This window comes from Siniperca chuatsi, linkage group LG4 (genome assembly GCF_020085105.1).
Source record: "Siniperca chuatsi isolate FFG_IHB_CAS linkage group LG4, ASM2008510v1, whole genome shotgun sequence".
In the NCBI taxonomy this organism is placed as follows: Eukaryota; Metazoa; Chordata; class Actinopteri; order Centrarchiformes; family Sinipercidae; genus Siniperca; species Siniperca chuatsi.
The window spans coordinates 33,223,736-33,246,129 of NC_058045.1; the positions used below are offsets into that span (position 1 = coordinate 33,223,736).

Here is a 22,394-nt window from a genome sequence, read left to right on the forward strand (position 1 = left end):
TCGACTGGGGTCATGAGTCCAGGTCCCCCCAAGACCCCATGTTGTGTCTGATGTGTGGTGTTTACCTGACCCCAGATCAGTTTGTAATAATGCTGTGTCTCTGTGCATGTTAGGAGGAGCAGCTGAGCTTCACTCGGCTGGTCCGTCAGTTTCACTACACAGTGTGGCCGGATCACGGAGTCCCAGAAACTACTCAGTCACTCATCCAGTTCGTCCGGACTGTCCGGGACTATGTCAACAGAAGTCCTGGATCTGGACCCACCGTGGTCCACTGCAGGTACAAGACAAGGACACAAACACCGTCATGAAGGAGGAACTGCACACTAAATCCACTTTTTAGAGTCAGTAAATGACATGTAGAGTCATTTCATTACACTCTCTATTGATTATGGTCCCATTTTATTGTGTTTTTTACAACAAAGTTATTTTACTTCTTCCACAGAAAATACAGTAATTCTGTCCTCTAGACCCCAAAACATATATAACCCCCCCCCCCGCCCAAATCGCCCCAAGCAGAACGACCTGACAAACACATGAGGGACACAAAGTGGAGCTCGATAAAACCTCACGTAGATAACTGATCTGAGGTTGTGGTGTCATCGTGCCTCAGGAGAAGCTGCTCATGAGACAGAATCCTGCTCATTACTTGTACTTGTTAAAGTCAGTGTTTTTTAACTGGAGTTTGGTGTGTGTGTGCCAGTGCTGGTGTGGGCCGTACAGGGACCTTCATCGTTCTGGATCGAGTGCTGCAGCAGCTGGACACCAAGGACACGCTGGATATCTACGGCGCCGTCTTTGACCTGCGACTTCACCGATCACACATGGTGCAGACTGAGGTAGGACAACACTGACAGCAGGGAATTATGGGAATTTTCACGTGTTTACATGTGTGTTTACAGTGATACAGGAGCCACACTCAAAGCTGTGTAAACAACAGTATCATTTCTGTGGTCCAGAGATGTTGAAAAAATAGATATTATCAGCTTTTCTTTTCTTACATCCTGTTGACACTTTTTAATGGAATCATTTACACTGTTCCATCATGGCTGGATTCAGCTGTTAGGGGGCCCCCTCTGTTGGGCCCCTATTATGGTACTTTGATTAAACACCACTTTATTTAGGAACATGTACCATGTGAGCACAGGGCCCTTCTAGGCAGAGCCACAACATTAGCTAACACTGCAGGGCCCACCTCAGTTGATGTTGTAATTAAGTGGTTCAAGTACTTGTGCAATTAATGAAATGCCCAAAGCCCAGTAAGCACCCAGTGAGTCTGGAGGTCAGGAGCGGTGACTCAACCATGTTGCAATGACCACAAGCAGGTGACTGTGATTAGTGATTACTGTACTGACTAATGTGTGTTTGGTAGGTGTCAGTCTATGAGATGTTACAGTAGCCTGTGTGTACGATGGTACAGCAGAAACATTAAATATAACACTGAAATTTATCAATGAATTAAGAAAAACAATTCTGATATCTTTAAATGATTTATGAAAAATTACATAAATTCGGATTAATTCAGTGTTAATGTGACATAGTTTCTCCTCTCTGTGTTTTCTCCACCTCAGTGTTAATGTGACGTAGTTTCTCCTCTCTGTTTTCTCCACCTCAGTGTTAATGTGATGTGGTTTCTCCTCTGTTTTCTCCACCTCAGTGTTAATGTGACGTAGTTTCTCCTTTCTGTTTTCTCCACCTCAGTGTTAATGTGACGTAGTTTCTCCTCTCTGTGTTTTCTCCACCTCAGTGTTAATGTGACGTAGTTTCTCCTCTCTGTTTTCTCCACCTCAGTGTTAATGTGATGTGGTTTCTCCTCTGTTTTCTCCACCTCAGTGTTAATGTGACGTAGTTTCTCCTTTCTGTTATCTCCACCTCAGTGTTAATGTGACGTAGTTTTTCCTCTCTGTGTTTTCTCCACCTCAGTGTTAATGTGACGTAGTTTCTCCTATTTTCTCCACCTCAGTGTTAATGTGACGTAGTTTTTCCTCTCTGTGTTTTCTCCACCTCAGTGTTAATGTGACGTGGTTTCTCCTCTCTGTATTTTCTCCACCTCAGTGTTAATGTGACGTAGTTTCTCCTATTTTCTCCACCTCAGTGTTAATGTGACGTAGTTTTTCCTCTCTGTGTTTTCTCCACCTCAGTGTTAATGTGACGTAGTTTCTCCTCTCTGTTTTCTCCACCTCAGTGTTAATGTGACGTAGTTTCTCCTCTCTGTGTTTTCTCCACCTCAGTGTTAATGTGACGTGGTTTCTCCTCTCTGTGTTTTCTCCACCTCAGTGTTAATGTGACGTAGTTTCTCCTCTCTGTGTTTTCTCCACCTCAGTGTTAATGTGACGTAGTTTCTCCTCTCTGTGTTTTCTCCACCTCAGTGTTAATGTGACGTAGTTTCTCCTCTCTGTTTTCTCCACCTCAGTGTTAATGTGATGTGGTTTCTCCTCTGTTTTCTCCACCTCAGTGTTAATGTGACGTAGTTTCTCCTTTCTGTTTTCTCCACCTCAGTGTTAATGTGACGTAGTTTTTCCTCTCTGTGTTTTCTCCACCTCAGTGTTAATGTGACGTAGTTTCTCCTATTTTCTCCACCTCAGTGTTAATGTGACGTAGTTTTTCCTCTCTGTGTTTTCTCCACCTTAGTGTTAATGTGACGTGGTTTCTCCTCTCTGTATTTTCTCCACCTCAGTGTTAATGTGACGTAGTTTCTCCTATTTTCTCCACCTCAGTGTTAATGTGACGTAGTTTTTCCTCTCTGTGTTTTCTCCACCTCAGTGTTAATGTGACGTAGTTTCTCCTATTTTCTCCACCTCAGTGTTAATGTGACGTGGTTTCTCCTCTCTGTGTTTTCTCCACCTCAGTGTTAATGTGACGTAGTTTCTCCTCTCTGTGTTTTCTCCACCTCAGTGTTAATGTGACGTAGTTTCTCCTCTCTGTGTTTTCTCCACCTCAGTGTTAATGTGATGTAGTTTCTCCTCTCTGTGTTTTCTCCACCTCAGGGTTAATGTGACGTAGTTTCTCCTCTCTGTGTTTTCTCCAACTCAGTGTTAATGTGACGTAGTTTCTCCTATTTTCTCCACCTCAGTGTTAATGTGACGTGGTTTCTCCTATTTTCTCCACCTCAGTGTTAATGTGACATGGTTTCTCCTCTCTGTGTTTTCTCCACCTCAGTGTTAATGTGACGTAGTTTCTCCTCTCTGTGTTTTCTCCACCTCAGTGTTAATGTGACGTGGTTTCTCCTCTCTGTGTTTTCTCCACCTCAGTGTTAATGTGACGTAGTTTCTCCTCTCTGTGTTTTCTCCACCTCAGTGTTAATGTGACGTAGTTTCTCCTCTCTGTGTTTTCTCCACCTCAGTGTTAATGTGACGTAGTTTCTCCTCTCTGTGTTTTCTCCACCTCAGTGTTAATGTGACGTAGTTTCTCCTCTCTGTGTTTTCTCCACCTCAGTGTTAATGTGACGTAGTTTCTCCTCTCTGTGTTTTCTCCACCTCAGTGTTAATGTGACGTGGTTTCTCCTCTCTCCTTAGTGTCAGTATGCGTACCTCCATCAGTGTGTTCGTGATGTTTTGAGAGCCAGGAAGCTCCACAGTGAGCAGGAGAACCTCCTCTATCCTGTCTATGAAAATGTGAACTACAACTCCCAAAGAGGTGAGTGATCATCAAACTACACCTGCAGCTCATTGATGAGGACATACAGCAGCTGACGTAGAGGCAGTAGAGTTAAAATAACTGATCATAAATATTTATATATTGATCCTTTTCCCACAGAGATGCTGTGCACCAGACGTTAAAGATTGTATTGACCACTGAGCTACTGAGCGATATGTTGAGCACTACTGGGAAACATGGCAATTATATTTTTCTATCAATGTTTATATAATGTTTAGAGAAAGACTTTATGATTATTTATGTAACATACATGATTAATGACAACAGAACTGTACATATCCTTCCATCATATCTGTGTGTCTTTGTAGATATTTTACATTTCGATAACAGCTGATTTTTAAATTGTGTTGTCTTGTTTTATAAGCTATAATATTTGCACATTACAGTTATAACAAATCATACAAAACAAAGCTTATCACATGCTTCTCTAAACTCTGTGTGATGCTGAAGATTGCAGTTTCCTGTATGTTCAGAGGATGATGATGATGATGATGATGATGATGATGAAGTGATCTGCTGCCTTTATGTTTCTGTAAAGACAAACTGCATCATGTTGTCAAAAAACAGCTGAGCAGCAGCTCCTCTGTAGTGGTTCATAATGAATGGATGGATTACTGAACAGGCCCCTACAGGGCACCAGGGGCCCCGAGGAGTCAGGGGCCCCAGAACCAGAGCCTCTGTTTAAATGGACTGTTATAAACTTCACAGAGCTCAGTCCTGCAGTAAACGTTATACAGAGAGGTGTTTCTGTTACAAACTGCATCCTCCACAGTGATCCTGCAGTTTAATTAACACTGAACATTATCTGCAGGTTTCCTCTCAGGCTGCAGCCCTGAGTACTGTCTGCAGGCTTTCTCTCAGGCTGCAGCCCTGAGTACTGTCTGCAGGCTTTCTCTCAGGCTGCAGGTTTCCTCACAGGCTGCAGCCCTGAGTACTGTCTGCAGGTTTCCTCTCAGGCTGCAGCCCTGAGTACTGTCTGCAGGCTTTCTCTCAGGCTGCAGCCCTGAGTACTGTCTGCAGGTTTCCTCTCAGGCTGCGTATGAACATTTTAACATTGTTGTATCTGGCAGCTAGACAATCAGAGGACACTTTTAAAGAGATTAAAATAAGTACTGGTGGAAATGACACACTTGAGTGTGGTTAACCTGCACAATGTTACTGTAAAGTAATGCAAAATGACCAGGAGGAAAGCAGGATGTGTGATGTGTCTGTGCCCAGTGGGCCGTTCTTCCATAATCCATCCAGGTCATAATGTTGTCACTGTACAAATAAAAAGCCCCTGAAAATGTGATTTCAAACCTGGACTATTTCTCTGTAACAGGAAATGGTCATGAGGATTTACAACGACCAAAAATCACAGCTAAAGTTAGGAAAAAAACATCCGTAGGTTTTATTTATTAAAAGTTTCACACATAGAAACGTGTGGGTGTGTTTCGATCAGATTTGATTGCCAACACAAAGGTAACCACCAACAGTCATCAGATTTACATTCAAATGTTAAATTCTGATTAAAAATGATAAGCGCTCAGAGAAATAACCCCAAAATATGTTTGTGTAGAACTCAGTCATGCATAATGAGAAGCTCATGGCTTTTAATGTTCTTGTATCAGTGAAAGGAAAATATATTTTTTAATCATAAATGTATGTAAGATATTATTTTAAGTGTGCATTATGTCTTTTTTTACCACAAGAACTGTGCTTCATGTTGTAAGAACATACCTTATGCCAGAGCAGTTAATTAAACACCTCAGAAGATGTAGAAATGTGTGATTATTCATCCATTATCGATGCTTACCTGCTCCGACATGACTGTAAACTCACTGTGAAGGAATGCTTCATGACAATGATCAGATTTATGTCTCTCTGTAACAGTTTATTCTTTGGCTGCATATGAATTACACTGTGTATGGGACATATGATGACGCATGTTTGTGGGTGTTTGAATAAAACAAGTAATTATGTATTTTCAGATGACTTTCTGTTAGTCATTCATTATGTCTCCGCTGGGAGAGGCCCCGGCTATCCCAAACCACACGGCCCGCGCATGCGCCCTGCAGCGGGGCTTCACCACATTGGAGCCTGCTGCCTGGAACTCTCGGAAGTTTAGCCAAGTTGCAGTGATTTAGCCCAACAGGCTAGCAGCAGAAAACACGGTCCGACCACAGCAAACTTGGTTTTCGGCGAGAAAAAAGTGCGTTTGGACGGAACCTCGTACCCCGCAGTGAACCACGGAGGATTACCGATGGATTTAACCCGTTTTTCATTGTTTCATTTGCGCAAACACGAGCGTTAGACACATTTGAAAGAAGTTGTGATTGTTTTTTTGGCGCTCTAGCAGCGTAGAGGAAAGATGGAGGATCTGCTGGTGTAGCAGCGGGCTAACGCTAGCTGGCTTGTTGGTTTACTGGCCAGCGTCGTTTAGGAACAAATCAGAGCTGCTTCACAACTGTGTGAATGTCCGGAAAGTTTGGACGCTGTAATTCAACACACTAACGGTGCCTCGTAAGTATGGCGTCATGAAATGACTGGTTTATTTAACGTTGCAGTTAGAGGATGGCTAGCGAGCGGAGTGCGTTGGTGTGTTCTCGGAACGCTAACTGTAGCCTCGGAGCTAATTAGGTAGCTGAAATCTGTGTTAGCTTATTCAACCAGCAGAGAGGTCAGCTTAGCTTTGTGCTAACTAGCTGCCATTACACTATCATCATACCACACTGAGAGAAAGCAGCTCGCTCCGGCTAATTACTGAGTTATTCAAACTGTAGCTGCTGCCGACGAAGTTGGACAAACTTGTACAACTTCGTCGGCACGGCGACTAAGTTAGTTATCGCTACTCGAGCAGCTGCTCGTGGTGTCTGATGTGTTTATTTGTGTTTATTTGAGTCGGAGCTGGTCAACATCCATACATGGTTAACTGGCAACACACAGCACGGAGAGTTTGTTGGGAGCTTTAATAGAAAGTGATAGTGAAAATGACTTTGACTGGATTTAAACACTGTGCCACTGTATCACAGACCTCCTCAGACTTAATCAAACTAGATAAGCGGAAATCACAAGGTATATTCAGCAGGCCTGCAAGTAACCTAATGACTCTTTCCATTATTGAGTACGTTTATGTATTCAATTTTCTGTTAATAACTTAGTTTATGTCAAAAATAATGATGGATGCCAGTGGCACGTTACCAGAGCTCAAAGCAATGCCTAAAGTTAGCTATTTCTGACCAAACTGTCCAAAGAAATTACGTTTACAACAACATGCGATGGAGGAAAGCAAGAATCTCCAATGTTTAAGAAGCTGTAACTAACAAATGGTAGTTTCTTCACTCAGAATTAATTCACTGTCAGTCAAAGGCAAATGAATGAGCAAAAATGAACTGGTTCCAGTTTCTCAGATTTCCAGTTTTTCGCTCTTCTGTCTCAGTAAACTGAATCTCTGTATGTTTTAGACTGTTGGTCAGACAAAACAAGACATCTGAAGACGTCAGCGTGGACTCTGACTTTAGACTGATTGATTCAGTGAAAAAATAATCAACTGGGGCTGCAGATAACACTTATGGTAACGCCAGTAATCTGATGATTATTTTCTCAATCAATCAATAAATACATTTTTCAGTCCATAAGATGTCAGAAAAATTAGAAATGTCACCTAATTGAGTAATTGTGTCAAAATTCAACAGGTAATCTGATTAAGAATAACTTGTAAGTTGCATCCCTACAATCAACTCAATTAAAATATGTCTGCACTAAGCCTGCAACTAATGATTATTTTCATAATGATTATTTAGTCTATGAAATGTTAGAAAGTAGTGAAAAAATGCAGATCACAAGGTGACATCTTCAGATGTCTTGTTTTGTCCGACCAGCAGTTAAAAACCCAAAATGATTTAAAGTTTACTGAGACAGAAAACTGGAAAAACAGAACATCTGACACACTGGAGAAGCTAGATACAGTGAATATTTGGCATTTTTGCTTGAATAATGACTAACTATTAATCGATTATGAAAATAGTTGACATGACAACTTTAATGTTTATGACCTGGTTGTTTCAGTCTTTAATGTGAAGATTTGTGTTTTGTTTTCCTGTCTTACAGGGTTCACATTGTTTCTGTTTGTCTTAAAACAACACTTATGGAACATTAAAAGTGACTCTGCTGTCTATACATCAAGAAATCCTTTCCAAAGCTGCAACAATTAATCAATTAGTCTATGTACAGAAAATTTATTGGTAACTATTTTAATACTCGATTAATCTTTTTTAATACTTTTTCAAGCAAAAATGGCAAATTCAAGAGTTCCAGTTTCTCAAATGTGAATATTTTCTGTTTTTTCCTGCTTCTATCAATATAAACTGAATCTCTTAGTGTTTTAAACTGTTGGTTGGATGAAACAAGACATCATGTTGGACATTTCTCACAATTTGCTGACATTTTATAGACCAAACATTTAATCGAGAAACTAATTGGGAGATTAATCTATAATGAAAATTATTTAGTTGCAGCCCTCTAACAATATGTACAGATTGCTGGCAACTTGATCACAACACAGAAATGTTGACTAACAGCCAATTGTATTATTTTAACTTCTTATTAACCTTCAGAAATAATTATAAACTCAACTTCCCAAATTGTGATGTGGTGAATGTATGAGACAGTGAGCAGTGGAATTAGTTTTGTAGTGTTCACATTTCAATTCAACTTTACTACGGGAGAGAGAAGATGTCGAGTTAGTAACATGCAGTAATGGGATAAAAATGCATACAGACGGAGAGGGAGAGGAGGAGAGAGGTGCATCATGGGAAGTCTCCCGGCAGTCTAGGCCTATAGCAGCATAACTAAGGGATGGTTCAGGACTCACCTGAGCCAGCCCTAACTAAAAGCTTTACCAAAGAGGAAAGTCTTAAGCCTACTCTTAAATGTGGAGATGGTGTCTGCCTCCCGAACCCAAACTGGGACCTGGTTCTACAGGAGAGGAGCTTGATAACTGAAGGGTCTGGCTCCCGGTCTACTTTTGGAGACTCTAGGAACCACAAGTAACCCTGCATCCTGGGAGTGCAGTGTTCTAGTCGGGTAATAAGGTGTTATGAGATCTTTAAGATACGATGGAGCCTGACCATTAAGAGCTTTGTAGGTGAGGAGAAGGATTTTAAACTCTATTCTGGATTTTACAGGGAGCCAGTGCAGAGAAGCTAATATTGGAGAGATATGATGTCTTTTCCTAGTTCTTGTCAGTACACGTGTCACAGCATTCTGGATCAACTGGAGAGTCTGCATCATTTTGAGACAGGATGTACCTGATTTTTGCAATGTTGCGTAGGTTAAAGAAGGCAGTCCTTGAAGTTTGTTTCATGTGGGAGTTAAAGGATAAATCCTAATCAAAGATAACTCTGAGGTTCCTTACGGTGCTGCTGGAGGCCAGGGCAATGCCATCTAGAGTAACTATATCTGTAGATAATGTGTCTCGGAGGTGTTTGGGGACAAGTACAATAACTTCAGTTTTGTCAGAGTTTAACATCAGAAAGTTGCAGGTGATCCAGGTCTTTATGTCCTTAAGGCATGCTTGACGTTTAGCTAACTGGTTAGTTTCATCTGGCTTGATCGATAGATATAATTGGATATCATCTGCATAGCAATGAAAGTTTATGGAGTGTTTCCTAATAATACTGCCTAGAGGAAGCATATATAAGGTGAATAGAATCGGCCCAAGCACAGAACCTTGTGGAACTCCGTGACTAACTTTGGCGTGCACGGAGGACTCACCGTTAACATGTACAAACTGTGATCGATCTGATAGATAGGATTCAAACCAGCTTAGTGCGGCTCCTTTAATGCCAATCACATGTTCCAGTCTCTGTAATAGTCTATTGCCTGATGCAATTAAAAGGTCATTTGTAATTTTCACCAGTGCTGTCTCTGTGCTATGATGCACTCTAAACCCTGACTGAAAATCCTCAAATAAACTATTGTTATTTAGAAAGTCACACAACTGATTGGCGACTGCTTTCTCAAGGATCTTAGAGAGAAAGGGAAGGTTAGATATAGGTCTATAGTTGGCTGAAACCCCTGGATCAAGAGTGGGCTTAGTGAGGTTTAATTACAGCTACTTTAAAGGACTGTGGTACATAGCCTGTTAATAAAGACAGATTGATCATATCCAGTAAAGAGGTGCTAACTAAGGGTAAAACGTCTTTAAGCAGCCTAGTTGGAATGGGGTCTAAGAGACAGTTTGATGGCTTAGATGAATTAATCGTTGAAGTCAGCTGAAGAAGGTCGATAGGAGAAAAGCAGTCAAAATATATATCAGGTTTTACAGCTGTTTCTAAGGTTCCTGTCGTTGAAGACAAGTCGGTACTGGTTGAGGGCAGGACGTGGTGAATTTTTTCTGTAATAGTTAAAATTCTATCATTAAAGAAGCTCATGAAGTCGTTGCTACTGAGAGCTATAGGAATACATGGCTCAATAGAGCTGTGACTCTCTGTCAGCCTGGCTACAGAGCTGAAAAGAAACCTGTGGTTGTTCTTATTTTCCTCTATTAATGATGAGTAGTAAGCTGCTCTGGCATTATGGAGGGCCTTCCTCTATGTTTTAAGACTATCTTGCCAGACTAAACGAGATTCTTCCAGGTTGTTGGAACGCCATTTCCTTTCAAGTTTTCGCCATGTTTACTTTAATTTGCGGGTTTGGGGGTTATACCACGGAGCTAACCTTCTTTGTTATATTATCTTCTTTTTTAGAGGAGCGATAGAATCGAGTGTCGTTCAGTGAGCCTGCAGCGCTATCAACTAGATGGTCAATTTGGGACGGGCTGAAATTAGCATAGGAGTCCTCAGTTATATTGACACATAGCACTGAATTAAATGCAAATAGCGCTGTAGCTAAATTTATGGAAGCGATTCTATCAGATAGACATCTAGAGTAGGGGTTTTTGCCTAATGGCCTGTAGTTCAGTAATAGTTCAAAAGTTCTGTGGAAAGACAGATTAAATGTTCAATTTCAATGCCATGTACCAGAACAAGGTTGAGGGTGTGGTTAACACAGTGAGTGGCTTCACGTACACTTTAACAAAAGCCAATCGAATCTAATAATGAGATAAATGCATTACTAATCATTACATCATTATCGATGTCCACATGAATATTGAAATCACCTACAATAATTACTTTATCTGTTTTAAGGACTAAACTTGATAAAATCTCTGAGAATTCAGATAAAAACTCAGAATAAGGACCAGGAGCGCGGTACACTATAACAAATAGAACTGGCTGTCGTGTTTTCCAGGTCGGGTGTGAAAGACTAAGAACAAGGCTTTCGAATGAGTTATAGTTTAGTTTAGGTTTAGGGCTGATTAACAGGCTTGAGTCGAAGATGCTGCAGCTCCACCTCCTCGGCCGGTGCCTCGAGGAATGTGAGTATTAATATGACTGGGCGGAGTGGATTCATTTAGGCAACATATTCTTCATGACCCAGCCAGGTTTCAGTGAGACAGAATAAGTCAATATGAAACTCTGATATTAAATCGTTCACTAGTACAGCTTTAGATGACAGATCTGATGTTTAAGTGTTCACATTTAATTCTTATAATTTGTTGTGCTAGTTCAGCGTTCTTGTTTAGGTTTTTATGTATAACTCCTCTTCTGTTAACTTTAGATTTCATTAATTTAAGTGGTCGGGGGGCAGACGCCGTCACTGAGGAGTTTTGGGTGGGTAACTGCTCTGGAAGCACAGAGAAGCGTGCAGCACTGCAACTCTGCTTCCTGGTCTCAACTCTGCTTCCTGGTCTCAACTCTGAGTTGTCATGGTTTAGGTCCACTAATAAAATCAGATATCTGGATATGAGAGCTGCTCCATCCAAAGCTGCGATGAATCCTGTCTCTCCTAATCAGACCAGGTCTTCCCCAGAAAGTCCGCCAGTTATCTACAAAGCCCACATCGTTTGCTGGACACCAGCTCGACAGCCAGCGGCGGCATGAAGACATGCAGCTAAACATGTCATCACTGGTCAGGTTTGGCAGGGGCCCAGAGAAAACTAGAGTCCGACATTGTCTTTGCATATGAACACACCGACTCAACATTAACTTTAGTGACCTCCGATTGGCGTAATCCGGAGTCGTTTTGGATTGAAGTTTGGAAAATAATTGACTGATTAATTGATAATTAAAACAATCGATAGTTGCAGCCTTATAATAATGTATGTTATTGAGGACAAAATCCACAGTCGTCGTTCTGCTTAAAAATACATTTTAATCTTCATCTCAAGCAAATTTGAAGTTTCAGTAGTTTAACTTATTGTAGTTTCCCCGCTGAGCTGCAGCAGACAGTGTAACCAGTTCGCAGTCCCAGTTTTCTTTATACACCCAGTGCTGTGAGCCAGCTTTTTTAATTTAGTTTTTAAATTCTTTATTGACAAAAGAATTATACAAACAGTACATACAAATAAGTCGTCAATACAGACAGTTTAGTAAGACGAGCGCAGATGACTGATCACCATGACATCCGAGTTAGGCTGCCGGAAACCGAGAGTTCAGGGCAGTCTGACGCCTGAGCTTTTACATACGTTTACCTCATTATTTGAAGGTTTGGCCTTCTTTAAACATATTTAAAGTACCAAAACACCACAAATAATTACAAAAACAACCATAAACTGAGAAACAAAACGTACCTTAAAGTACCCGAGGATTACCATTCAGTAGTGGAACATCCTCAGAGAATGTACTAACAGTGAAATTGTGTTTGGATTTCTTCATGAACAAGAGGCGTTACATTAACGATAAACACTCGGTGTTCATGTGAGCCTGTGAGTGTTGTTCTGAGACAAAATGTGAACCTGTCTGATGTGAAGTCCTGTCTCTGTGCAGAGCTGCTGTTCATGTTTGCAGATCAACTAAAGCATGAGAGTCGCCCCGGCTCTGAGGATGGAACCAGGGCTACTGGAGGCAGGATCTAGGTGAGGAAACCTTCACACAGAAATCTCACTTTAATATCAGTGTTTTAGTTTCCTGCTGGTCCCAACTCAACAGATGTTTTCCTTGTTTCCCAGACATCAGATGGTGCTCTGAAGAAGCCATGGGTAGCTGTTTAAGCTGTCCAGAGAAAGAGTCAATTCCAGATAATCATCAAAGCAAATTCAAGGTGAGTTCCTGCCTCGGCCTGCCTCGACAGCGGCCTCGGAGTCAGTCAGAGTCTGTCGGCCCACACCCTGGATTATTCACTAATGACTGTGGTTTGGAGCTTTCACAAACTCTGCTCATTTCTCAACTTCCTCTCAGAGAGCTTCATCCCAGCACGAGTTTGTGTTTTCTCTTATTCTCACTTTGGTTCAGTCGATGCTTCTTTCCGTGATCAGAGAGTCGACACGTAATGTTAACTCCTCCATCGTGAAGCTGATCGCTGATTGGTCAGCAGATTATTTTAGGGTGGAGCTGGAGTCGTTTTTCTCGAGCAGAAGTTTTAGTGTTAAGTGTTATGCAGCTTTAGAAATGTAAAACAGGTTTCTACTTTGCTGTGAAAAAATAACACTGTCAAGTAGGGCTGCAACTAACCATTATTTTCATTATCAATTACTCCGCCGCCTTTTCTATTAATGATTTAATCTATGAAATGTCAAAAAATGGTGAAAAAATGTCCATCACAACCTCCCAGAGACTATTTTTGCTTAAAAATGACTCATGACATGTTTTACACAGAAAAAAATATAAAAGCTACAAATACAATATATTAATAACAGGACTTTGTCCAAAAACTAGCAACACAGCAAACGTGGGAACACATGAGTTATAAATAATCAGGGTGTGTCCTGTTATCACAAGGAAAACAAACGTTCATGTCCTTAAACACAAAACAACTCTGAAAGTAAGTGTCAGATATACCTGTAGTCCGGCATCCTCTATTTAAACCAGGTGCAACAGATTCAGTGAAGGAAACAAGTGCAGATTTTAGCTCCCAAACACTTAATTAGACTTTCTGATCAGACAAACAGCCAACATGACGGAGCAAAGTGTATATAGACGCTATTGGTTACATCATGCTGATGTCATTATGTACAGTTCATGACTCGATACATAATCAGTATAAAACACATCATCAGCAACAGTCACGAATCCCACAAAATGTATCCAAAACATATCTCAATGCATTTTAAATTAATATATATATATATAATAAAATTTACATTTTCAACATACATGAATAACCATAATTATAAAGACACAAAAGTTAAACTAACTCAAATGATCACTGCACATCGTTACAGTGAACTAATATTCTGCCAGCCTAAAAGATATTTATATAATAGATCATATTTTCTGTAAATGGTGATTTACGACACAACAGTCATTTATAGATACATACATGTATGTGGTGTGTGTGTGCTGTGTGTACCTGTTCAGGTGATCAACGTGGACGACGATGGGAACGAGTTGGGTTCAGGTGTGATGGAGCTGACTGATGCCGAGCTCGTCCTCCACACCCATCGCCGTGACGATGTCAGGTGGCCTTACCTGTGCCTGCGGCGCTATGGTTACGACTCCAACCTGTTCTCCTTTGAGAGCGGCCGGCGCTGCCAGACGGGTCAAGGTAACAAACGTTTGTTTGTTTGTTTGTTGTGGAAATTTAGTCATCACAGAAACAAACAGTGAAGAACTAAAACTAAAGGAAAATGTAACTGTTATTATATATTGATTTCAATGGTTTTATATTAAATATTAGAAACAATCAAGTTTATTTGTCATGACATGTAATGATATAAGGTACAATCACAGTGAAATGTAATCCCGCCAGTTCCAGGTGGGAGGCAGTCTTAGGCAGTGACCTCCTTTAGGATCCTAGAGGCCTGAGGGCAGAAGCTCTTCCTGAGCCTCTCAGTGCCGGCCTGGTGTATCCGGTACCACCTTCCCGACCGCAGCAGGGAGACAAGGCCGTCATCTGGGTGGCTGGGATCCTTGATGATTCTCCTAGCCTTATTCTTGCAGCGCCTGGTGTAAATATCCTTTAGGCGGGGTCGGGCACCGCCTATGATGTGTCGGCCGAAGCGAGCCACTGTTTGCAGGGCCTTGTGGTCCTGTTCGGTGCTGTTGCCGTACCAGGCAGAGATGTTCCTCGTCAGACACTCTCTACGGTGCAGTAGTAGAAATTTCTCAGTATCTGAGGGGATACCTGCAATTTCCTCAAGCGTCTGAGGTCAGTGGTGTTGCTAGGTACGCGTCCTGTGTCTCTGACGCATTAAAACCAAAAGGACGCAGTAAACTCACTATAGACGCATCCAGGGGATGTACCCTATTTTTCCCGTCAGTGCCATATTGTGAACAACAAATACGTGTTGAAATCATAGAAACAAACGGAAGAAACCTTGCTGTCAAAAAACTTGGTGTAATTTATTATGTGGCTGTGTCTCACCTGCTCTGAGTGTCGGGGCTGAGCAGTCAGAACAGCAGAGAGGCGATGGCGATTACTCGAGCTGAAGACGCTCGTTACTGTAAGTAAGTGCAGTAAAACCTTCACGAGTAAAAATCCAATACTTTATTACACGTGCTATGTATATGATAAAGTATTGGATTTTTACTCGTGAAGGTTTTACTGCACTTACTTACAGTATTTGACGGTATTTGAGGAGTTTTTTTTGGTCGTTCCTGAAGTAACTGCCCGGTTTGCTGGTTCCCGTTTGGTGCTGGAGAGATACAGTATGTGCACACACGGTAAGAAACAGGTTGACAGTGAGGTTTCTTTTGTTATCAGGGGAAAAATATGGCATAAACAGTGAGTTTACTGCGTCCTTTCGGATTTTAACGTGTCAGAGATGCAGGACGCGTACCTAGCAACATGACTGCGGAGAGGCGACTGGATAGGTCCGCGCCTTCTAGAAACACCTGCGAGTTCAACAGCAGCACAAACTCTGTCCTCCACAATGATCAATGCGGATGAATCAACACAAACTGAACATGAATATATATATATATATATATATATATATATATATATAACCTTCGTGAAGGAGCGTTTATTACAGCTGGATTAGACTGGCACTGGACACGGAGTGTGTGTTGTGATACTGTTTTAAGAGTTCAAGCAATGCAGATGAAATGTTTTGATGTCAAATCCACCGTGTCTCACAGTTTGTTACCATGGAGACACCTGAATTAAACGTATTAATAATGTTAGCTTCAGAGAAAACGTGCTGATTCACGCCGCAAACGAGTGAGCCAACTCAAGTTATCAAACGCAGCACAGTTCAATGTCTCAACCAAGAATTTTGCTGCAATAAAATGAAGTTGGAATATGTGTTCACACAGAAAGAAGAGCTGCCACGTGTTCTGGTGTCCAGCATTGTTTGGCTCAACAGAATGAACTCCGATGAACAGGGTTTTGTGTTTTCAGGTATTTTTGCCTTCAAATGTTCTCGAGCTGAAGAGATCTTCAACATGCTGCAGGAGGTGATGCACAGCCACAGCATCAGTGTGGTGGAGGAGGCGGTGCTGGAACCAAACCACCAGGCAGCACACACTCCTGCAGGTAAAGACGCACACACACACGCCCCTTAAACCCCGTATTTAACAACTGAGTACGCCCTGTGTAATATCATTAAAATGTCTGACAATAATTGTATAATTTCTGAGCTGAAGTTCAGGTATTTGATCTTACAATGTAAAATTTAAAGGATGCTCGAGGCTCCTTTTAGGGTTCCTCAGTTTGCCACAGTTTTCAGTTCTCTGAGGAACTTGGGGTAGTTCATCAGGTTCCTTGAGGAACCCTTTTTTCCAGCATGGTCTGGAATCACGTTGGGTGCTTCAGAGCACCATTTCCTAACCGCCTGAGGTTCCTCAAGGAACGTCATCTTATTTAGAGGTTTAAGGCCTATTGCTACTGCTGCAACTACTAAACCAAAAGATCACAACTCCAAATCAAATTTAACTCAAGGATAATTTATTGAGGCGTCAAATTAAAGTAAACATAACATATAACAAATTAACAAATCACCCAAAATAATTCAAGCCAACACAGAAATCCACACGTCTAATGTTGATAGAGGACATTCATTAAGTTTCTTATCAAGTAAAATACATTTGATGAGAGATGCAGATCCCAGAGGGGTTGGGGGGGTGGGAGGGGGGAACGGGATCTTCTGCAGGACCTTCTTCTTTTTCTGTGAGTGTGAACCTGAAAGAAGAAAAACAATCATTAATTTTATTAAAACATTCCTCATGGTAATTGCATGAATTACTATTTATTATTATTATCTAGCCAGTGTATAAGTGCTTAAGTTTATAGCAGAAAGACAGTTATATTTACCTTACCTGGCTTAATGCTGGCCAGCAGCTAAAACCGCTAGTGAAACAGACACAAGGACATGAGGATTAACGTCAGCTGGCATCTAGCTGATAATGCTAGCTGCTGGTTTGCTTTTTACATTTTCCAGCTTTACAGTGACGTTAGGGTAACTGAGTGAGAGCGTCAACAAGACAACAACAAGCTTGTGGTCATGGCTCTGGAAAGTTGGAAAGTTTGAGTTAGAATAGTTTGAAAGAGCAAAGTATAAACACAACGAAGCTGTAAAGGCAGACTAGTGAGTAGATGAGTTTCCGTGTTCAGCGCGATGACTTAATGTCCCCGACAACCTGTGTAGTCTCATTTAGCCACTTGTTAGCAACCGCCTTTTTTAAGACACGTAAAAGCTTCAAAATGAACGACTGGGGTATTTACTGCCGTATTTTATGTCGTAAAACGTGAAAATCTGTTCAGCCTGTGTTAACCACATCTAACCAAAGACCCGCTCATAAACCCGTTGACTTCGAGACGAGGGAACCGGAAGTGCTAACTCATTTCCGGGGTTTAGGACTCATTCCTGCAGCACTCTGTTGCCTGAACAATAAAGATGGAGAGGGTCCAAGAGCATCAGTAGGCTACTGAACAGAAGTTACAGTTGCAGCAGGGCTTAGGAGGTCGAGGAAGAGCCATACTACCAATAAGAGAGTGCGCGCAGGCCGTCCTCTAAGAACGCACAATTCGCTGTTTACACAGCCTTGCATTGAAAAACGGAAGCGAAGGACGTGAAGTCAGACTCTGTAGACGGCGTCCAAGAAGAAAACCGCTGCTCACAAATTGACACAAAACCGCAAGATTATACTTTGCCGAAGAACATGAAGCCTTATGAATATTGACAGCACGTTCTCTGGTCAGATGAAACCAAAATGAATGAGTTTGGATTTCAGCATGTTTGGCGTGGACGTGGCCAGGACTACCACAGAGTGTGCTGATACGGAGCTGCGTCAGTGCAACAGGTGCCGGGGAGATGACTTTTATAGATGATTTCATCATTAATGCAAGTTTGTATCCCCAAATACTGAATGACGAGATGACTCCAGTCTCAAGAAAACCCTGACGTCCCCTGACGAGAATCCGACAGGACACCTTTGGGGTTTCTTAAAGCGGAAGGTAGAGCAACAAAACCCGTCCAGCAAACAGCAGCTGAAAACATCTCCAGACTGGTGTCTTCAAGCTGCGGACGATACAGTCTGTCACCAAACATAAAGGCGCACATTCAAAATATTATATATAATAATTTAATATCACTAATGAAGGGTGTGCTGACTTCTGTTGCAGTTGGTTCTTAATTATGGATCTTTAATCAGAATCAGAAACACTTTATTGATCCCCGAGGGGAAACTCTTGCTACAGCAGCTCACTGTCACGTCAGTGCACACAGGAAGAGAAGTATTTTATATATATATATATATATATATATATATATATATATATATATATATATATATATATATATATATATATATATATATATATAAAAATATATATATAAAAATATATATATATATATATATATATATATAAAAATATATATATAAATACAGGTCAGAAAATAGATTAAGTACCAAGTGGGTATAAGTATAAAATAATGTGTGAAGTACAAAGTTAATTATAGTTTAATTAGTCAAACATTTCTGTTTTTCAAATTAATTAGCTTCACACACACACACACACACACACACACACACACACACACACACACACACACACACACACCTGTAGGTATACACATGTTGGGATTCAGGTAGGGCAGGTTTGGTTATTAAAAATATCAAATGTATTTATGAATATTAATACAATTATCAATATTATCCAGTTTATTAATATGGATTAATGATTACGGGGCACCACCCTGGAATCAGGGACCAATAACCAACCGCGAAAAACAGCCTCAGAGGTGGCGGTCCCCCTAAAAAGATGATATTTATATCTTACATCCGAGGGATCGTTATGGGGAATAAACGATCAGGATCCGAAAGCGTGTTGCCTGTTGCTCGTCCAGCGAGTCGACTCTCCGGGGAAGAAGTTCACGCCATGTACCTTCCTGTCGTAACGGGGTTACGGTGGAAAAGGTGATTATAGCCGTGATGTCGTCACAGCGGTGCACCGAGATTTCATGCGGCGTGTTGTGCGTCTCGGCCAATAGCACGCTCTCGCGTCAGTCTTGCACCTGGGTGAGTTAACGGCTGCGGGGACTTGGCGCCAATCTGTCTGTCCTTTGTTTCTCAGCCGAGCCTCTTAGTGACGGCCTCAGCTTCTCCAGGTCGGTCGGTCTTTGTCTCTCACACGAGGCGAGGCTCAACGCACACACACTCGCACGCACACACACACACACACACACACACACACACACACACACACACACACACACACACACACAGTAAGAGTGCAGCAACACGTGAGCATCTCTCTTCTGTTGAAAGTAGCCTGATTCCTGATGAAGAGCAGCGACAGCCACGAGATCTTCTCTTTACTTCATATCTGTATATGACATGCTAAAGTCTGTGTGTGTGTGTGTGTGTGTTGTATCATTAGCTCTGGGTTACTCGGTGCCTAATGGTGTGACCAGGATCCCGTCTGTGGGTGAGGCGCCGTCTCACCCCTCCACCCGTCACCCGTCTGTGGCCAGCACCCGTCTGCCCTCCGTGGGAGAAGAGTCCACACATCCTCTGCTGGTGGCTGATGAAGCGGTAAGAGACGGCTTCACACACACGCACACACATATAAATATATAGATCTATATCTAGATCTATCGATCGATGTTCCCTCAGTTATATATCCAGCCTTTATTTAATCAGCTCGTCTCTGAGGTCAGACACACCTGAGTGCAGCAGGTAGAGACACCAGCTAAAGGACAGACGGCAGCAGAGACAGACGTCCCCACGCAGATCTGAAGGTTTATATTAAATCATCTGGTCTGATGGAGACGCTGCTGCAGAGCGCTGTCTGACACGCTGGGCCGAGGTCAGGTGACCGTAAAGGCCTCACCGAACCGCTCAGGGAGCGCTGCTGCACCGAAGCTTCTGCATCTGATAGTGTCTCTTTTATTCAGCTTTGTCCTTTCGTTTATCCCCATCTGTGTATTTATATGTTAGAGGTGTAATGACGCGTGTATCAGCTATAAACAGGCTTATTGGTTAAAACATGATTAATAAAACTTAACAAAACAGGAAACCAGACAAAGTTAGTGAAAGGTTTCTCTTTTTAATTGAGGTAAAGAAATGTTGTGGTAGAAATATGTCGTACTAAAAAAGTGTAAATGTCTGATTTAAATCTAAGAATGATGTAACGATATTCTAAAATTACCTGCTGTGGTTTCTCCTGTGCAGGTTCACACCTACGTGAACACCACGGGGCTCCTGGAGGACCAGCCCAGCCCGCTGACCGTCACCACGCCTCTGGAGAGTCCCACCTCTCCCCAGTCTCAGTGTCCTCCGACCCCCCCGCCTCCTCCGAGGGTCCGCACCGAGCCGGCGGCCCCGCCTGCCCAGCCGGAGCCCCAGGTGCTGCTGGAGCCTCAGGGCGCGCGCTTCGTGCTGGGCCCCACCCCCGTTCAGAGGCAGCTGATGGAGAAGGAGAAGAGGCAGCAGGAGGCCAAGGAGGCCGAGGAGCCCAGAGAGACTAACGGCCACACCGAGGCCGAGCCGACCCCCATACTCTCCAACGGCTCCTCCTCCTCCAATCCATCCACAGCTCCTCGCCGACACCGCCCGCCCCCCCTCACCCCCGACCTGCAGAATGTCAATAACTCGGCCCAGCGGCGCACTGCCCTGCTGGACTCAAAACCTGCCGGCACTGCCGCCGGTGTGGGAGGCGAGGAAGCCGAGCTCGGAGGAGGAGGAGAACGGCTGCAGCGGCCTGAAGACGCCGTCGCTCAACGGCTACAACCACCACCCCCACCCCCACCACAGCCTGCTGCACCACTCCTACTCCCACCCTCTGTCCGCCGCCCTCGAGTCCTCACACAACTACGTCAACACAGAGAACGTGACGGCGCCGCTCAGCGCCCACCGGCCCGACACGGCCCGCCGCCGCACAGATGGACCCACCATCTTCAACTTCGACTTCCGCCGGCCCCCGCTGCCGGGCCACCCGGAGCCGCCTAAAACCCTCAACTACATCGAGGTGGAGATGGACAACAGCGCCGGGAACAAGGGCGCTTCAGACGGCAGCAACCCCCACACGCCCCGCACCCCCACCTCCCCGCTGCCACCCACCACCCCCACCCGCCGCACCGAGCTCTACGCCCTCATCGACATCGAGCGCACCGCCGCCATGTCCAACCTGCAGAAGGCCCGGCCGCGAGACGACGGCACTTCACGCAAGACGCGACACAACAGCACGGAGCTGCCCACCAAAAGCACTGTGTGACACGCACCTTCTACTTCCTGTTAACCTTTTGTGTTGTTTGTTGACACGACGCTCGGACGGAGCTTCTTTATATTCCCACACGGAGATGCAGTGACGGACTCCGCCTGACCGAGTCTTATATGAGTTAATGACTTCCTGTGTGGTCACCTGTTCAGGTAGACCATCACAAATGAACCTAGGTACTTGCCATATAGCAGTTGATTCCTACGGTGATGTAATACCTCTGATGTTGCCTCACTCTGCGGAGCGTCGGGCTGATGTTAATAAGACTGGACTGCATTCCTCCTCTTATATGGTACAAATCAGTATTACTGAACAAAGCATTCCATTTAGCCTTTTTTATATGATTCACTACATGCTGCTGTAATTCAGTATCTAAGGATGACATGGTACACTACATTATGTTTCTGAATATGTACAGTAGATTCTGGCACAATAAATGTCTGTTCTGTTTTTATTTGTACTCGTGGAGAAGAGGCTTCGTGTCACGTCTGGTTATGTCAGCTGCTGATGATGATGATGATGATGATGATGATTCATACAGCTACAGCTGGGTATCAAACCTCAAAACTAAATGTGTCTGTGGCAACAAGCATTGAAAAGCTGACCTCACTCCTTCAGTCAGTTCTTGATTTAAAGCAACAGTTCAACATTTAGATAAATCCTCTTCTTCTTCTGAGGCTTAGCTTAGCATAAAGACAGGAAACAGCTAGCCTTAAATCTCAGTTGGTTGCCTGGCAAACTCAGAGCCAAGAAATAGTCCGGCTCATAACCCAGATTCATCATGTTGATCAGGGAGCTAGAGAGCTGCTCGGAGGTAGATTGTGTTACCTGAGCCAGGCTAGCTGTTTCCCCCTGTTTCCAGTCTTTATGCTAAGCTAAGCTAACCAGCTGTAGCTTCATATTTACAGACATGAGAGTGGCGTCAATCTGAACATCTGACTCTGAGAGGAAGAACAGGATTCACCTAAATGTTGAACTGTTGCTTTAAATAAAAGTTTTGAGCACAGACAGTGAAGTGAAGGTGAGTCTTAACAACTCTCTGCTCGTCGCTGATCTCC

The 22,394-nt window shown here is 42.9% G+C and overlaps 2 protein-coding genes across 2 annotated transcripts in view; both read left to right on the forward strand.

The window, feature by feature from the left end:
• LOC122874573 (receptor-type tyrosine-protein phosphatase beta-like) overlaps positions 1-5,623 on the forward strand; it is a 50,353-nt gene extending 44,730 nt beyond the window's left edge. Inside the window, exons 31-34 of the mRNA XM_044192612.1 lie at positions 114-277; positions 701-836; positions 3,513-3,633; positions 3,754-5,623. Coding sequence (XP_044048547.1) covers positions 114-277; positions 701-836; positions 3,513-3,633; positions 3,754-3,776 — 444 coding nt within the window. The 3' untranslated portion in view covers positions 3,777-5,623. The remainder of the gene's footprint in view (positions 1-113; positions 278-700; positions 837-3,512; positions 3,634-3,753) is intronic.
• A 139-nt stretch (positions 5,624-5,762) lies between these two features.
• Positions 5,763-21,809, forward strand: LOC122874572 (fibroblast growth factor receptor substrate 2-like). The gene is given in 8 exon segments (XM_044192611.1): positions 5,763-6,156; positions 12,504-12,592; positions 12,686-12,777; positions 14,034-14,220; positions 16,018-16,152; positions 19,498-19,652; positions 20,292-20,740; positions 20,742-21,809. Coding segments are annotated over 6 exon segments (1,584 nt in total). The 5' UTR covers positions 5,763-6,156; positions 12,504-12,592; positions 12,686-12,711; the 3' UTR covers positions 21,334-21,809.
• Positions 21,810-22,394: the final 585 nt, after the last annotated feature.